General features: G+C 40.7%; 1 protein-coding gene across 1 annotated transcript in view; it reads right to left on the bottom strand.

Annotated features, from left to right (window-relative positions):
- The window catches only part of ank2a (ankyrin 2a, neuronal), a 153,675-nt gene that overhangs the window by 116,599 nt on the left and 17,441 nt on the right, over positions 1-19,635 (bottom strand). The window contains exon 2 of the mRNA XM_088343031.1: positions 2,167-2,268. Within this exon, the coding sequence (XP_088199157.1) occupies positions 2,167-2,268 (102 nt within the window). The remainder of the gene's footprint in view (positions 1-2,166; positions 2,269-19,635) is intronic.

Genomic DNA, 19,635 nt, shown 5'->3' with positions numbered 1-19,635 from the left:
CTTCCTCACAGATAGGACGCAATGTGTTAAACATGGTGAAAAGAAATCTGAGCCCTTTGGTGTTACCTGTGGTGTGCCACCGGGTTCAGTACTTGGCTCCCTTCTTTTCAGCATTTAAAAACTTTCATTAGGTGATATTATTCGCAAGTATCATAACAGTTTCCATTGCTCCGCAGATGACACTTAACTATTTCTTGCAAAGGAGGAATCTGCTACACTACACTGTGGAAATTTGGAGGCCTGCCTCACTGAGATAAAAAGATGGATGTCACTCAACTTCTTGCGTCTTAACTCTGAAAAGACCGAAATGATAGTTATTGGTGCATCTAAATGCCGTGACTTGTACTCAAAAACTGCTCTTAACATTGATAAATGCAATATCACCCAGAGTGACTCAGTCAAAAATGTAGGTGTCATATTTGACCGCAATCTGAACTACTCTCGGTCTCCCAAAGTCCAAAATCAAGAGCCTTCAGCTGGTACAAAATGCTGCAGCGAGGCTTTTAACTGAGACCAGAAAGTTTGATCGCATTGCCCCAATTTTAGCTAACCTGCATTGGCTCCTTGATTTTAAGGTTCTGTTGGTAGTATACAAAATCATGCATGGACTAGCTCCCTCATATCTTTCAGATTTAATTTCCCCCTATGTTCCGGTCCAGAGCCTTCAATCTGAAAATGCTGGTGTACGAGTGATCCCAAGAGCCAAGAAGAGATCCGCAGGTTCAAGAGCATTCGCCATTCGGGCCCCGGTGCTATGGAATGCTCTACACCCTGAGATTTGATCTGCAACTTCAGTGGAACTGTTAAAATCTAGGCTTAAAACACACTTCTATTCTATAGTATATGAATAACCTATATTTTATGTTGACAATATCTGTTAATTATTTGTTATTGCAACATCCATTGCAGCCTGGTCGTCCTGAAAGGGGATTACCTCATGTGCAGTCCCTTCTCAAGGTTTCTTCATCTTCCTCATGTTGAGGTTTTTGAGTTTTTCCTTGCCCTTATGTAGGTTTTAGATCAGGGTATGGTGTAATAATAGTCTGTGGTTTGCAATAATCTGTGGTTTGCGCAGCCCTTTGAGACTCTTTGTGATTAAGGGCTATACAAATAAACATGACTTTAATTGACAAGAAAATAAATATAAAAGAAAATGTCGTTTGTGTCATGTCTGGCGCGGTTGCCATTGCGCCCAGCTGGCCCCGCCCCTGGACACCGGCTGACTCGCATTGACTGATTGCTTCTTGACAGTATTTAAACGCGTCCCTTTGAAGGGTGCGTTGCTGGATCGTTTGTTATACCTGTTAAACTTTGGTGAGACTGCTGAGAGATTTCTGCGAGTTCTGTTTAATTCTGAGAAATGCCTGGTCTGTAAATCTGCCCACGTTTGATTCTGTTTTGTTTTTGGTCTGATCTGTTTTGGACAACTTTTCTTTTGTTTGGATTTCCAATCCACTCCGCGACAATCGATCCCCGGATCGAGTGTGCGCATCCTCCTTTGCTTTCTCCAATAAATTGTGTGATTAAATCTACGCAAATGAATTCTTACTTCCTGCTTCCCGCTCCGCTACGTGACAGTTTGTTGTGTTCAAATTAAAAAGGTTTATCAATAATTTTGAGGACATTAAAGAAACCTATTTTTTTCATAACAAATAATACTAAAATTGAATTTTATTTTAATTTTACCTGTCTAAGAGTTGGTAGCAGTAATAATCAATAAGGTGTATAACCAGGTGTTATGGGGCGGCAGTGGCTCAGGAGGTAGAGCGCTCGGTTTAGGATCAAGAGATGGAAGTACAATATTGGCAACAAGATTGACTTGGTATAATTGAAAATTATTTGAATGCAACACAAACTTTTTCTTTTCCCGGCTCCTCCGTGTTACATGTCGAAGTGTCTTTGGGAAAGACACTGAACCCCTAATACCCCCAATAAGCAGGTTAGCGCCTTACATGGCTGCACGGCCGCTATTGGGAAATGTGAAGCACACTGTAAAGCGCATTGGGAAGTCTTGACTTGAAAAGCGCTATATAGATGCAGATCATTTCATTTAATTTTATTTATTGATTAGCTATCATTTAATCAATCCATTTTTTTATATTCAACCAAACATAGCAAAATCTTATTTTATATAAAATAACTGACTAATTGTTTTAAATGTCTTACTTGGTTGCAGGTGCTAATGTCGACTCCATTTTTTAAGAACTCCAGGACTTTATCGATGTTTCCAGCTCGGGCGGCCCGCAGGAAACTGGTACTGCTGTCCGACTGCAAACAAGAAAACATTCTTACAGATTCTTAACTCATTCAGTGCCATTGGCAGGTACATTTGTCAAATATTTTTTCAATATTTTTGTTACTTTGTCAGAATTTATGTTTGTCTGCACTTGAGTATCGGATTTTAATCACCTAACACGAAGGTCAACTTTCATCAAGACTAACAATTCAGATTCAGATTCAGTTTCAGATATACTTTATTGTCATTCTTGTACACATGTATACAGAATGTTGTGCTTTTTTAAACATTACTTTTACAGTATCACACTTTACATCAAATGGTCAATTTTCCGTTAAAATCAAAATCTGGAAAAATAAAACAAAACAAAGTCAACTGTCAAGTCAAGTGATCTTAAAATACAAAAATAAAAATACACAAAAATTAGTAACTAAGCAAATAATTACACACAAAACTACACCATTTAATAAATTAGGAAAATAAACTGATAAATAATCAAAAAATAAATGAGGACTGACCAAAATTAGTTAAAAATGAATAGATAACAATGATTCTTATAATTATGTTTTTGATCTAGGGTACATGATTTTTTTTTTGAATGAAAAGACAGAGAAAAAAAAACACAATTAGTCATCCACTAATGAGTATAATAAAATAAACATGTATTTATTGTTGAAAAGCTTAAAAAAAATCTGATCTAAAAACAAACAATTAAAAAAAAAATAGTTGGCGTTAATTTACTTCTAAAACATTTTTCTATGCTAGCACTAAGAGATAAGGTTAATGGTATCGACATCAATTTCTTGCATCTTAACTCTGAAAAGACCGAAATGTTAGTTTTTGGTCCATCTAAATGCCGTGACTTATTCTCAAAAACTGCTGTGAACATTGACAAATGCCACATCACACAGAGTGACTCAGTTAAAAATTTAGGTGTCACATTTGACCCCGATCTGTCCTTTCTAACACATGTGAAGAAAATTACTAGAACCGCTTTCTTCCATCTTCGCAACATTGCTAAAATTCGTCCTATACTGTCTCAGTCGAATGCGGCGATTATAATTCACGCGTTTGTTACCTCCCATCTCGATTACTGTAATGCATTACTCTCCGGTCCACCAAAGTCCAGAATCAAGAGTCTTCAGCTGGTACAAAATGCTGCAGCGAGGCTTTTAACTAGGACAAAAAAGTGCGATCATATCACGCCGATTTTGGCTAACCTGCATTGGCTCCCTGTTACCCTAAAATGTGATTTCAAGATTCTCTTAGTATTATACAAAATCATACATGGACTTGCTCCCTCATATCTTTCAGATCTGATTTCCCCCTATGTTCTGGTCCGAAACCTTCGTTCTGAGAGCGCCGGTCTTTTGGTGATCAAGAGCCAAGAAGTGTTCCGCTGGTTCAAGAGCGTTGTCCATCCAGGCACCGGTGCTGTTGAATGTTCTTCTCCCTGGGATCCGATCTGCAACCTCAGTGGAAATGTTTAAATCTAAGCTAATGTCGACTCCATTTTTTAAGAACTCCAGGACTAATAACCTGTAAAGCTCTTTGAGACTCTTTGTGATTAAGGGCTATACAAATAAAAATGACTTGACTTGACTTGACATTTGTTATACAATTATTTAGCATATCCTGCTGAGGTTACACTAGCAGCTAAAGCAAAGCTAGCCACCATGTCCAAAATGCTCGCATAAATTGAGCAGGTCCATGATATTGCCATTAGCTGCTAAATTATTTAGCATCAACTGCAGACATCATGTGGCTTAGGTGAAGCTAGCCACCAAAGCCACGCTATTCGCTAATGTGACTAGCGACTGCGTTTCCGAAAAACCATTGTACTAAATCCAGGCCAGGCCAGGCAATACAGTAGATGCGAAACCCACAAAAATGTGCCTTAAATTCTGGGTTCATAAAACCACTGACCCAGAAGTAATTAATTATTTTTTATTTCAGGGAATGTCCATAAAATAACAAAAAGGGATATATGTGTTTGTTACATTTCAGCAATGAAAACAAAGGCCTTTAGGCTCTGCATTGTATTTATTGCAGCTAATTACTTTTACCAGTTACACTAAGCGTACCAAATATTTGTGTGCCTCATAATTGAATTCAAAGGCTAGCATTAGCGAGTTTACAAAATGTTAGCACGAGTAGATAATTTCATGATCGTGGCTGTGTTGCCCTTACAGCAACTGTTTTTCTTTAATAAATGACTTTGTTTAAAATGTGATACAAGTTCCGTATGAAGTGTTCCCCATAAATATGTTTTTTAAAAGTGTTTATATAATATATAAACAATTATGTCTTGTAATATGTCCCACAGATGTAAAGTTTATGCACTTTTCTTTCGTGAACTTCTGGTTTCAAGCATCGTAATATACTTTTGCAGTTTTCACCATCCAGAGAAGAAATTAAAGCTTCATTTCTCCTGTGGTCATTGTTATTCTTTGGTGGTTTATCTTGGTGTTATATCGATGACACTACACTGGAATTAGCTATTACATTATTTCGCATCAACTGCTGTTATTCTGCTAGTGGCTAAAGCAAAGGTAGCCTACGTACTGATCCTTTTCGCTAACGCGGTTGTCTTAATTAAAAAAAATGCACTAAATCAAGGGCATAGACGGCCTAAACAATTTATAATCTAGCAAAATATAAGAATACATGCGTTCGCAAAAACACAGACCTAATTATATTTTTTTGCCAAGTAAGGTGACGGTGTTGAGATGGTTACCAAGATGGTCTCATCCTTTGACCTGGTTTCTGTCTCGTCCAGAAATATTCTACAGGACAGTTCGAGGCCTCTGAAGTATTTCCTTGTAACATAAGTTGCAAATGTCCAGACCGGTTGCAGTTCCAGCTTTCTTTTTTGAAAGTCTCTGTCCATAGTCTTCCTGGTTGCAAAATGTTTCATTAATTCCTATCTTACTTTTTATTTAGAGTCGTAACATTTCTAGACAGGAATACATTTTATGAGTAATTATTATTCCTAATGATGGTGTCTAAAGGTTTAAAACATGTTATGCATCGACACAAGGGTGTTGCCTTGCAAATAGAAAAAATGTGGATCACACTAACGGCAAAGAAAATATTAGTTGTGTTAAAAGTGCATATATTAGAAGGGTACTTAAAAGGAGCCGACCAGAATTTGGAACTTTGTGACCCCAACTATTTATTCTCTTGTATCCTCCTGAGGGGCCGGTCACACAGCAGTTTGCGGCTGAATCACGGCCAGAAATTTCTGCCTGTGAGGCGGACGCTATTGGACGCTTTGAGATCGCCATAGAGACAAGATACAGCAGTGCTTAACACGCGGTCGGAAGTTCGCGCGCCGGTGGCAGCGCGAAAAAGTTTTGCGCTGCTCAATTCTTTAGAGCGCGGCTACACAGCCTTTTACGGGCGTATCGAGGCTGAAGCGTCTGCTTCACGGCCATAAAATTCTGGCCGTGAAGCAGACGCTGTTGGGCGCTGTCGGACGGTTTGAGACCGCCATATAGACGAGATACAGCAGTGCTTTACTCGCGGTCGGAAATTCACACGCGAATGGCCGCGCGAAAAAGTTTTGAGCTGCTCAAAACTTTGAGCACGTGTTAACCGCGGGCGGCACACGAGGTAATGACGCGGAAATGACGCGGAACGACGTGCTCTGGCCGCGGCCAGGGCGTGGTTACACATGGGTAGGAGTGGGTGGAGCATGGTAATAGCATGTTCTGCACCTGTATCGCGGTGTTATTACGTGAAATTAGCGTGTTACGCGTGTGACGGTCAAACGCCTTTCTCTGCGTATACACAGCGCGATTTGCCGAGCACACGTCAGTTGTGCCCAGAAGTGGACATGGATCCCCGTCACCGTAGTGACCTCGTCTTAATCCATTTTTATTTCTTGACATTTCTTTTCATTTTATAACAAGATCATAAAATAAAAATGAAAAACTATTACAATAATAACATGCCATAGCTTGAAATCTTGATCTTCACGGGACTGTGTCTTGAGCGGTTATGATTTCTACAGCCCGGTGTTACGCCGAGAAATACATCCCTGCCAAGATTTGCATTCCCTCGCTACTACAACCACTTTTACCTCGTTTTATCTGACTTTTATATCACTTTTAGGGAATGTAATGGCGAACATATAACCAAAACCACTTTGTCTTGCATTTGTTGTGAATGTAATACAACTTAAACCATTCCGTCTTTGTTTTTGATAGATAGATAGATAGATAGATAGATAGATAGATAGATAGATAAATAGATACTTTATTCATCCCGGTAGGGAAATTCACACTTCCAGCAGTCTACGCCATTGTTTATTAACAGATTAACATGATGCCCTAGGGGAGCTTGTAGCGGAGCGGATGACGTCACGCCAGTCCAAAAGTTCGACATTCCTGCGGCAGATGGAAATCTTTTCTTTGTGAAAATCCAGGGATACACGACCTCGTGTTAGCAAGTCCGCCTCCTCTCCGATTCCCCCCGGCTTTCGTGTCTCTGTTTAGCGGCGTTGGAGCCGGATTGCTCCGGGTAGCTCCGGGTGGCTACACGTTAGCGTCCGGAATGCTAAACGTGAGCCACGTTTCCGCAAAACACAGCAACTGCGTTCCCTGTGCGCTTCGATGTTTTCCACCTGCACTCGATGATCTTATTTGGTCGTGAGTTCGCATTTACCATGCTTACGGATGGTACCGAAGACTTATAACGCCGCTAGCCGCTTCGCTAGCTCCGGCTGTCCTTCCACGATGGGCCCCTTCATCACGCCGGCACGAGAATTCTTTAGGGCAAGGAGTTGAAATTTCTTGAGTACACGCATTTATTGTGCGCTAAAACCCATGTCCATAGGATAGAAGTAATTCATAGTGTAGTTGTCAAAACGGGAAGAAAAAACACCGAAGATAGGAGCAGACAATAAAAAAATTGGGCAGCTGCTGGAAAAGGCAGCCGCTCGTGGCAGCGCCGCTTTGATCACAATGTTGTAAACGTAATCGAACGGTAATGCACACTGTATATAAAATCCTCCCCCCCTCCCGTGAACGCGTATTCTGCTGCGCTTCCAACAAAAGCGATCGTATTCTATATAAAACGCTTATTAAAACAATAAAGCAAGCTAATCATAACAATTGGGAGATCCAAGTCTAGGGGTAGGGCTGGGGGGGGGGCTTGCGTAGGAGTCGGATTTGGGCACAACACCGGCTCGGGAGCTTTTATACCCGTGGTCCACACGAGAAAATGACGCAGAAATGACGCGATGAGGAAGCGGAACAGTCGCCAGCGTCTGTTTTACGGCCATACGACCGATGAACAGCAGGTTGGCCAATTTTGCGCATTTTCCATCGCGGGCAACCACGGGCAAAAAAAAAACGCAAAATTTTTGCCGTGATTCAGCCGCAAACAGCTGTGTGACCGGCCCCTATTGAACATGATTGACACAGAGGCTACAGTTCCACTTTATGCCAGAAGCGGCAGTCATGATAAAAATCTGACTTCACTATAAAATTAAAAATAAGGTCAATTTTGTTATATTATTGCATTTTTAAACTATATTGTTGAAAAAAAAACAATTTTATTGAAAAAAAAAAGATAGACTAAGACAAAATATTAAACATAAACATATATATTCTACATATAAAAATAAAGGCCTGGCGTTGCCGGACATTATACTTAGGCAAGGTTGCTGGCTGTGGTTTGTTGAAAATTTGCCAGGGAGCCACTAAGGAGTTTTGTTGAGCGGTGTGGTCACATGCAGATCCAGAGCTGCTTGTACACAAAAGCTGATGTTCATCAATTTTGTTCATATTCGTTGGGGGTGCATTGACACCAAATCTAGCTAACCCCCCCCCAGAAGCCTAAATTGCAACTGTGTAATTTTTTCAAAAAAAAAAAAACAATTTAGCCGTTTTGCAGCCTATAAGCCACATACAAACACACACACACCTACACATTTTTTTTATAAATATGTTTTGCTCAGTATGATTTTTACAGTTTTAACAAAAAATAAAGTAAACTATTTGTTTTCTTTTTTATTAAAATGAAATAAAATCTTATACAGTAAATTAAGTATAGCTTTAACAACAACCAATGAGAAGATATGGAAAAAAGTATAAAGATAATCATAAAAATATATTAAATCAACGTCAACAGAAACAAAAAAAATCAACCAATTTTCATACCCAAAAAAAGCATTAAAGTTCCTGAAACTATCTGAACATTCAACCCAACCCATCACATCTGGAATAAATCCACGCCCCCTTTGTGCATGAGAGGCAAACTCTCACTAAAGATCTTACAAAATGACACAACACAAGAGCCCATCTCCCATTTAAAATATGTTACAGAAAAATCAAAATTACATTAAAAAAACAGAACGACAACGTGTCTTACCAGTAGTTTACTGAATCCCGATATTTGGCCTGAGTCACTTTGCCGACTCAAATCGTTCTCACTCCAGGAAGTTTTTACGATTGTTCCCGCTCTACAGGACACACATGATGCGGCATTTCCCATGATAACCCAATCTAATCCAAACTATTCCAAGACTGAAACCTGAAAAGTCACTTGATCAGCAATCCTTGTGTCTGAGTCTTCCCACTCAGGCACGGTTTTTGGCAATTGAGCTGACAAATGATCGATATTAACCGTTTTCCAGGGGCCGCCGCTACGACCCGGTTCTATTCCACAATGTCCCGTAATAACATCACTCAGTCAGAACTCTCAGCCTCCCCGGCTTACTTCGAGTCCTCTCCAAGGCCCGAAGCTCAGGCTCTTTCACTACGCTCCCGCCCTGTCAGCACCATAACAACTGTCAACTCTTCTGCCTTGGTTATTTTTACTCTTCCAGACCGCTATTGTGACAGCTGACCTCCACCCGGTGCAAGGAGGGTCACAACATCGTGCGGGAGGTCACACCTTGGCAAATGATCCAGCCAAAAACAGTGCCAAAAAAAGGACAGGCCAAAGATTATGGCTGAAGCCCTTTTGCGGTTGGCCTCTTAGTGGAATTCTGCTTTGCAGCTATGACAGGATGCCATTTTCTCTTCGATCGTTTACAGGTTAATGCATACTTTTAAAGCTCAGCCAATTATGATTATTTTCCTGCTTGGACTCATCTTATTTCCTTCTTTTGCCCTTTCACTCCTCTCAAACTGTTTCAGAGTTCAATGTGCTGCTGCAACGCCCCCATCCCCCACTCTCTGCTCAGCATACAAATCCGCGCAGAGACAGACGAAAACATGCCTAATTACCAATTGACCAGCTAACTAAAAGGGAAACAGCATGGCATTTGAGATCTTTTTAAATGAGATACATTTATATTGATGAACTCGACATTTATATATATTTAAAAATATTTTGCATTTGCAACTACATGTGAATTAACCCAAGTGATTTAATGGACTTGGAAATTTTTTTTGAAATTTGACTCTACGACAGCTAATTTTTTTCAATTGAAGAGAACATTTAGATTCAAAATGTGAAATGAAAACGTTTACAAATATACATTTGCATATGTGATTCCCCCACAATTTACTCATTCACTTGTTTTTAAATGATACAGGTTTAGTAGACCGTGGTGGGATTAATCCGACCCTGGCGGGGCTGGTACGGGAAAAACTAATCTTGATCATAATCATTATCTACTCTGTTGTCATTGAACAGATTTGCCTGAGATGGACCGTTTCTTGCCTGTGCACCCTATTTTGTGACCTCTAAAGAATGAATACATGTTAAACTTGTAATTACCTAGGCAGTAAATGAGTTAATTGTGATGAACTTACATATGCAATTGTATAACTGCAAACGTTTTTATTTCACACTGTATCTGGATGTTCTGTTCAATTGAAAATGTAGCCCTCATTGAGTCAAAATGTTATCCTATTTTTTTCTTACTCCAAATAAACGTTTGGATTTAGTTTCTTTTAGGTGCATATTTTTTTTACCTGTCGCTTTCGCTCAGCTCTTTCCCGTCGACGTCGCCGGCGTTCCCGGGCTTTTTGCAGCGCTTTGTACTCGGGGTGGAGCTCCAATTCCCGAGCTTTCTTCAAGTGGGCAGCGGCATGGGCCATGGCTACAATTTGCTAACTGTGAGTCAATCTGATAAATGCGAATTAAAAATGTGGGGTTTTTTTGCACGTTCCAATGAATATTTGAAGGTCAAGCAAATCTGATGTACATTAATCCAAGTTAAATCTTAAGACTTGAAAAAAAAAATACCCCGAAAGTAAAGTGTCACCAAAATAACCTGAGCCGACAAAAAATGTCCTTCAACTCCTTTCTCGTCTTTTATCCTCCACGAGAAAAAAAATATTCCCACAAAACATCTGAAAACGTGCAGACATCCACTCGGAATGCCAACGAAGCATTAGTGCATCTGAGTAAGAGAGGAGGACATAATGACAGAAAGGGCAAATGATGACAGTAATTCTCATCCATTCAATCATTATTCATCCCCCATCCCCCGCCAACACACAGAAACGAGATACGAGGACTGAGTCCAGATGTATAGTACATGAAAATTGCAAAGCATGTGAACAGATGTGGCTTTACAGTATGTAAGGGGTTTAACGCAGCTGCCAGCCGGCAGTCAAACTAAAGCTAATCTCTACTGTTGTGTCATCAACGTACACATACACACACACAAAATAAAACACAAGTAAAAGGCAGGGATATCATTCAGGATTATATCTTGCAACACATGCAATTAAACATAAACTCTGCTCTCCTTTTTTAATGCAGCTATTTTATGTTAATACATACTATTGTACCAGCTCGGCGGCCTTGGGGGTAGGGCGCCCGTTCCGAGATTGGGAGGTTGCTGGTTCAAGCTTTGGCGGAGTCATACCTAAAACTTACAACATTGGTACTCATTGCCTCCCTGCTTGGCGCTCGGCAATAGGGGATGGAATTGGGGGGTTTGTTCACCTAATGACTCCCAACACATCAGTTGGGTTGAGTTAGGGGGCTGGGAATATATATATATATATATATATATATATATATATACACTACTGTTGGTTATTGTTTAAAGGAATGAAACCTACTCCAGGGCTATTTAAGCAGCTCCCCTCATTCTTATTTTGTATCAAGAGCTGGAACTATTTGACTATGTGGAAGTAAAATTGGACTTTGGATTCATCAAAAACCAAGAAATGGTTTGCATTTTATTTTTCAAAATCAAGAGCAGGAACTGTTTGACTTTTTTGGAAGTAAATTAAATTACAAAAGATAAGGTCACGGGCAGGGACAAAATTCCGGAATACGTTTCACAATGCGTTATGTTGTTTTTGCTTGAAGGGAATGCAGCTAACTCGATGACAATGGCTCTCTTTATTTTTTTAAATCGTGTGTCATTGCTGGAGTGAATTATAAAAGAGAAGAGAAGTCAAAGTAGGGATATGATTCAGGATTATTTTTTTGCAACACACGCAAATGAAGCACAAGCTCTGCACAATAATTTTAATGCAGCTATTTTCTGTTAAGAAATACTGCTGTGACTTTTGCTTGAGTTAATTCAGCACACTCCAAGGCGATCAAGGGTCTCCTATTTTTCTTCTGTTTTTAATTTTTTAATCGCAAGCAGGAACTGTTTGTCTCTGTGCAAGTAAAAATTGACTTTACATTTTTTTTTAAACAGCACCAACAGAAACAAAAGAGAGTGCTTTTGTTTATTTATGTTGCTTGATGGAATACAGCCCACTCCTGGGCAATTGAAGTGGCTCTCTACTTTTTTTGAAAAACATCAGAAGCCAAACTGTTTGACATTATGGTACGTAAAATGGATTCAGCTGAAAACTAGCCAGTTTACATCTACACCAAAAAAATAGGGTAGTAAAAAAATCTGTATAGGTTTCTCTGTAGCACACTGCATGAAAATATAAAACAAAACAAAAAAACACCACGAATAATTGCTTTGTTGAATTATATATATATTATATATATATCTATATATCTATCTATCTATCTATCTATATATATATATATATATATATATATATATATATATCTATATATATATATATATATATATATATATATATATATATATCTATATATCTATCTATCTATCTATATATATATATATATATATATATATATATATATATATATATATATATATATATATATATATATATCCATCCATTATCTGCACCGCTTATCCTCAGTAGGGTCCCGTGGGGTGCTGTCTTAGGGCAGTGGGCAGGGGACACCCTGAACTGGTTGCCAGCCAGTCGCAGGGCACACAGGGACAGACAATTCGCTTTCTCATTCACACCTAAGGACAATATATATATATACTGGACTGTCTCAGAAAATTAGAATATTGTGATAAAGTTCTTTATTTTCTGTAATGCAATTAAAAAAAACAAAAAATGTCATACATTCTGGATTCATTACACATCAACTGAACTATTTCAAGCCTTTTATTATTTTAATATTGCTGAATTTGGCTTACAGCTTAAGAAAACTCAAAAATCCTATCTCAAAATATTAGAATATCATGAAAAAGTATATAAGTAGGCTATTCAACTGATCACCTGAATCATCTAAATAACTCGAAACACCTTGCGAGGGTTTCCTGAGCCTTAAAAACACTCAGCTTGGTTCAGTAAACTAAATCACAAGTATGGGGAAGACTGCTGTCCAGAGGACCATCATTGATACCCTCCATCAGGAGGGTAAGACACAAAAAGAAATTTCTCAAAGAGCAGGCTGTTCACAGAGTGCAGTTTCAAAGCATATCCACAAAAAGTCTGTTGGAAGGGAAAAATGTGGCCGGAAACACTGCAAAACCAAGAGAGATGACCGTCTTGCATTACCGTTTACGATTACGTTCACAACAAAAACAAAGACGGAATGGTTTAAGTTGTATTACATTCCCAACAAATGCAAGACGAAGTGGATTTGGTTATATGTTCGCCATTACATTCCCTAAAAATGATATAAAAGTGAGATAAAACGAGGTAAAAGTGGTTGTAGTAGCGAGGGAATGCAAATCTCGGCAGGGATGCATTTCTCAGCATAACACCGGGCTGTAGAAATCATAATTGCTCAAGACACAGTCCCATGAAGATCAAGATTTCAAGCTATGGCACCGAAGAAGCCAATATGTTATTATTGTAACAGTTTTTCATTTTTATTTTATTATTTTGTTATAAAATGAAAACAAATGTCAAGAAATAAAAATGGATTAAGACGAGGTCACTACGGTGACAGGGATCCATGTTCACCCCTTGACGTTTCGAGCACAACTGACGTGTGCTTGGCAAATCGCGCTGTTTATACGCGGAGAAAGGCGTTTGACCGTCACACGCGTAACACGCTAATTTCACGTAATAACACCGCAATACAGGCGCATAACATGCTATGACCGTGCTCCACCCACGATTACCCGCTAAAATTTCGTGTCCTACCCACGTGTAACCACGCTCTGGCTGCGGCCATAGCACGTCGTTCTGCGTCATTTCCACATCATTACCTCGTGTGTACCACGTGTGCCGCCCGCGGTTAACACGTGGTCTAAAGTTTTGAGCAGCGCAAAACTTTTTCGCGCGGACAACCGCGTGTGAATTTCCGACCGCGAGTAAAGCACTGCTGTATCTCGTCTATATGGCGATCTCAAAGCGTCCAACAGCGTCTGCTTCACGGGCAGAAATTTCTGGCCGTAATTCATCCTCGATACGCCCGTGAAAGGCTGTGTGACCGGGCCCTAAAGTTTTGAGCAGCGCAAAACTTTTTCGCGCTGCCAACCGGGTGTAAATTTCCGACCGCGTGTAAAGCACTGCTGTATCTCGTCTGTATGGCGATCTCAAAGCGTTCAATAGCGTCCGCTTCACAGGCAGAAATTTCTGGCCGTGATTCAGCCTCGATACAGATGCAAACGGCTGTGTGACCGGGCCCTAAGGCTGAGAAGTGTGAGTTCCACGCCCAAACTGTGTCATTCATGGGGTATATCATCGCGGAAGGGAGAATACAGATGGATCCTGCAAAGGTGTCAGCAGTCACCTCCTGGCCTGTCCCCATGGATCGCAAGAAGCTCCAGCAGTTCTTGGGTTTCGCCAAATTTTACAGACGATTTATTCGGAACTATAGCACGGTAGCGGGTCCCTTGACGGCTCTAACTAGCCCCAAGGAAACATTCAGATGGTCTCCTGGGGCCGACAAAGCATTCACCACCCTCAAGGCCCATCCTTCAAGTACCTGACCCGGGGCGTCAGCAAGTCGGTGAAGTGGATGCCTCGGACGTAGGGGTTGGGGCTGTCCTCTCTCAAAGGTCGGCTGAGGATTCAAATTTATTTGTTCAAATTTAAATACAAAAAAGCTTCGTGGCCTTGCCCAAACTTCCGTCCGCCAAGGAGATGGCAAAGGTGGTCCAGCTGGATGTCTTCCGCCTCCATGGAATCCCAAAAGACATTGTTTCAGACCGAGGTCCTCAATTTGCCTCGGGATTTTGGAAAGAGTTCTGCTGTCTCCTGGGGGCCTCGGTCAGTCTCTCGTCCGGGTTTCATCCGCAATCTAATGGCAATCTGAACGCCTCAATCAAGAACTGGAGACGGCTCTCCGCTGCCTGGTTTCCCGTGGACCTCTTTCCTGGGCGCAACAGCTGGTATGGGTGGAATACGCCCACAACTCCCTTGTCTGCTCCTCCACTGGCATGTCTCCCTTCCAGTGCGTCTATGGCTACCAGCCACCGTTGTTCCCCAACCAAGAGGGATAGGTATCCTGTCCTTCGGCTCTTGCAAATGCCCGGCGCTGTCGTTGCACTTGGGCTCAGGCACGGGCTGCTCTTCTTCGGGCCGTCCAAAGTTATTCGAAGGGGGCTAACCGTAGAAGAATTCTGGCCCCGACGTACCAGGTGGGCCAGCTAGTCTGGTTGTCCACCAAAGATCTTCCACTCTGGGTGGAGTCCAAAAAGTTGGCTCCCCGATTTCTGGGACCTTTTCCGGTGGACAAAGTTGTTAGTCCATCGGCAGTCCGCCTGCGCCTGCCCAGCACCATGAGGGTTCACCCGACATTTCACGTCTCTCGCATTAAGCCTGTCCGCCAGAGCCCTCTGGTACCTGAAGTCCCTACCACCACCCCCCCAGCCCCACGCTTCTTGGATGGTGACCCTATCTACACCGTGCGACGTCTGCTCCGCTCTCGTCGTAGAGGACGCGGCCTTCAATATTTGATGGACTGGGAGGGATACGGCCCGGAAGAATGATCCTGGATCCCCACCCGCCAGATCCTGGATCGCTCGATTATCTCTGAGTTCCACCGCCACCATCCGGATCAACCTCCGAGGTCGTCCTAGGGGTGTCCGGCCGACCACTACATCCCTGCCGGACCCATTTTCGACCGCGCCGCCTGAAGACGACGATGGAGCATCGGTCCACTCAGTGGAGTTCTAACCTGCCGGCCTGTCGGATTATGTACCTGCCTGTCGGATTATGTACCTGCCTGTCGGATTATTCACTTGCCTGTTGGATTATGCACTTTCCTGTCTGATTAATCTTTTTTTCTTTGGGGCCTTCTGGAGCCGTCCCTTGAGGGGGGTGGGGGGTTGGGGTATCTGTCACAATCACCCGGATCGGGAACACTTGTGCTCAGGATTTGGCACCAACAGCCAGGACAGCTGATTGGCGCAACCTGTACATTTAAATCCTCAGCTTCCGGAAACAACTTGTCTAATTGTAGTATGCGATCTGTTGCCATCTGCTTAGAAAGCCCGTACCTCCGACTCTTTGCCTGCCTCCTGTTTTCTTCTACTTGATCTCCGTTGCCGACCCGTTTCCGAATTTGCCTACGACCTGCCCTGCCCGCCTAACTCCTGATCTCTCTTTCGAACACGACGACGCCCTTCTTCTCCAGCCCCGGCCAACAACACGACGACTACGCCTGTCCACGACCATTCCCGCCAAGCCTTCACCCGCCTGTCAAGTCTCGACAATCCGTCAAACAACGGATCGAAGAATCACGCCTTGTCATTCCTTCCTTCCAATAAAAACCAAGAAACGAGTGCAAGTGATCTCAGTTTTCCTTCCGTCCCGTCTGACATGTATAGCCTCTTCCCATCTCTATAAACATCTCAGTCACCACCAACATTTCTAAAAAAACAAAAACTCTTTTAGTTCGGTTTTCTTCCTCATCAAAGCCCAGAAACTGCACTGATCAAAATCACCATAGATCTCTTCAGATAACTGATTCTTAGTCGACCGGTTCAAAAATAATTACAAAGTACAGTATTTAAGGTGTGCGCAAGCCAAGAAAAACCAATGCTTCTAAAGTTTACCGTTTTCTGTGAACTAAGCTAATGTAAATGTGAACTGGTCATGTGAGCCACTATTTTCATCCATTTTACTTGCTTTCATATAAAAAATATTTTACTCATTACCGATATGGACCGGCGTTGTGTGGTGGAAAAAACGTCACACAAAAGCGCAATTTTAGTGGCTTGGAAAAAAAATTTCTTTGCAAAGATGCCGTCGGTGTTCTACCCTTCCTTGCTACTAATATTTTCCGTTGATTATATGTTAATACAAATACACGCGAATAATGAAAATGTTATGCTACTGTTATAATCAAATGAGCCTCCGGTAGGAAAATTTGCCCGATTAGGAAAATATGGCAGAACACCGGTCCACATCGCAACTGCAATAAACCCTCCAAACATTAATGGAACATCCTTTTTGGCCTGAATAGTAGATGGGCTATACATTAAGTTATCGTCACAATGGTCTTGCAAACTACAGTTAACAATTTGGGGGGACAGAATTTCAGAAAACAACATTATTTTACGGTAAAATTTCGACCTGCACTCGGAAAGAGGATGCTCTTTTGCGACAAACGAGAGCAAACCTATACTACCCCCTGCTGGTTAAATTGGAATCGTGCCTATTCGTGTGCAGTGCTTGTATAAGCTCAGAATTAAAATGTGCAGTGACTATTACATTCGCCTAGCACGTGAAAAGTCCACGTTTCGAGACTGGTTGGAAACATGTTGACCTGAAGTGAATCGGGCTGTTCTTGCACCAAGACTCACCGCAGAAAGTGGTGTTCCTACGCGGATCTAAACGAGTCATGGCCGACACAACTTGTATAGATATTCACTACTGTCCGAGAAAGAAAGCTTTATTCCTTTTTTAAAACTCTTTTTGGAATATACACAATACGATAAGTGTTAAAATACAAAATATAAAAATGCCAAAAAACGGAGATGCATATTTTAAAATAGCAGCTACAATACATGATATTATAATCATAGTTTTCAAATTTATTTCATTTTACTTTTTAAATTACAATGATACAACTCAATAATGTATATTTATAAATACAATGATTTATATATTGTTGCGAATTTTATTTATAAGCGCTATATAAATGCAGACATTTACCATTTTTCTCGTTTAGTTTTTATTTTCTCGTGAAAAAATAATAATAATGGGCCAAGTTAACCAATCCATATAATTATTATATAATGTTCCTCATTCAAAGCATTATTCATTATTTTTCTCTTTACAAAAAACTTTTTTGATACAAATCTTAAAATAAGAAAAACACTTCAAAATTGAAAATTTGGTCTAAGATCAGGTAATTGTGTAATTGTAATCCTGTGCAGTCCTTTGAGACATTTTTATGATTAAGGGCTATGTAAATAAATGTGACTTGACTTGACTTCAAAAAAGAACGACAAGAGAGTAGAATTGAATACTCTTTCAAATAAGATAAATCTAAATTGTATTCATTTCATTCCATTTATGATCAAATAATTTTCATCATTTAATATTTTTTAAAGTTGAAAACTGTTAAGTCAAGTTATGTTTATTTGTATAGCCCTTAATCTTATATCAAAGCTTTCCCTGCAGCTCCATGTTATTCACACTTTTTGTGATTTATTGTTTTAAGTGTCTGCTTCTATCTTCGGTGTTTTTTGTCCTGTTTGACAACTACACTTTGGATTACTTTCTATCCCATCATTATGGGTTTTAACACACAAAAATGCGTATATTCAAGGAATCAACTCCTTGCCCTGAAGAATTCTCGTGCCAACGTGATGAGGGGGCCCTATCATGGATGGAGAGCCAGAGCTAGCTAAGCGGCTAGCTGCGTTATAAGTCTTCGGTACCGTCCGTAATCATAGTAAATGTGAACTCTCTACCAAATAAGACCGACGAACTGGCTGTGCTGGTGGAAAAACATCAATGCGCACAGTGAGTGCAGTTTGCTGTGTTTTACGGAAACGTGGCTCACGTCTAGCATCCCGTATGCTAACGTGGTGCTACCCGGAGCTACCCGGAGCTATCCGGCTTCAGCGCTGTTAGACAGAGACACGAAAGCCTGTGGGAAGCGGAGAGGAGGTGGACTCGCTAACACGGGGTGGTGTATCCCTGGGCACAAAGATTTCCATCTGCTGCAGGGACGTCAAACTTTTGGACCAGCCTGTGACGTCATCCCATCCGCTGTGGCTAAACTTCAACAAAGCACCCCGAGGGCATCCTGTTAATCTGTCATAAACAACAAAGGAGACTGCTGGAAATGTGAATTTCCCTACGGGGATGAATAAAGTATCTATCCATCTATCTATCTATCTATCTATCTATCTATCTATCTATCTATCTATCTATCTATCTATCTATCTATCTATCTATCTATCTATCTATCTATCTATCTATCTATCTATCTATCTATCTATCTATCTATCGATCTATCGATCGATCGATCGATCGATCGATCGATCGATCGATCGATCGATCGATCGATCTATCTATCTATCTATCTATCTATCTATCTATCTATCTATCTATCTATCTATCTATCTATCTATCTATCTATCTATCTATCTATCTATCTATCTATCTATCTATCTATCTATCTATCTATCTATCTATCTATCTATCTATCTATCTATCTATCTATCTATCTATCTATCTATCTATAATCACAAAGCGTCTCAAAGGGCTGCACAGACCACAGATTATTGCAAACCACAGACTATTATGACACCATCTCGTGATCTAAAACCTACATGAGGGCAAATACTAAACAGATATTGTCCACATAAAATATAGGTTATTCATATGCTATAGAATAGAAGTGTGTTTTAAGTTTAGATTTAAACAGTTATTAAATATAAACAGTTAGTTATGGTTAGGGTCTTAGTTTGGGGTTTTAACCCTAGCTCCAACCTCAAACTTTACTTGAGCTCCAATGCTAACCTCAGTTAACGTCAATCATTAACCCCTTAAGCGAAAACCCCAAACTAAGACCCTAACCATAACTAACTCAAACTCCAACCCTAATCTTAGCTCGAACCATAACCTTAACTCCAGCCCTAAAACTAACCTGAGCTCCAACCCTAACCCCAACTCTAAGCCTCGTATCAACCATAACCCTAGCTTCAACGTTAACCTGACCCAATTACTTAACCA

This window comes from Urocampus carinirostris, chromosome 8 (assembly GCF_059441175.1).
Source record: "Urocampus carinirostris isolate Australia breed hairy pipefish chromosome 8, RoL_Ucar_1.0, whole genome shotgun sequence".
In the NCBI taxonomy this organism is placed as follows: Eukaryota; Metazoa; Chordata; class Actinopteri; order Syngnathiformes; family Syngnathidae; genus Urocampus; species Urocampus carinirostris.
The sequence above is the reverse complement of the archived record's forward strand: the minus strand, read 5'-3'. Positions and strand labels throughout refer to the sequence as shown.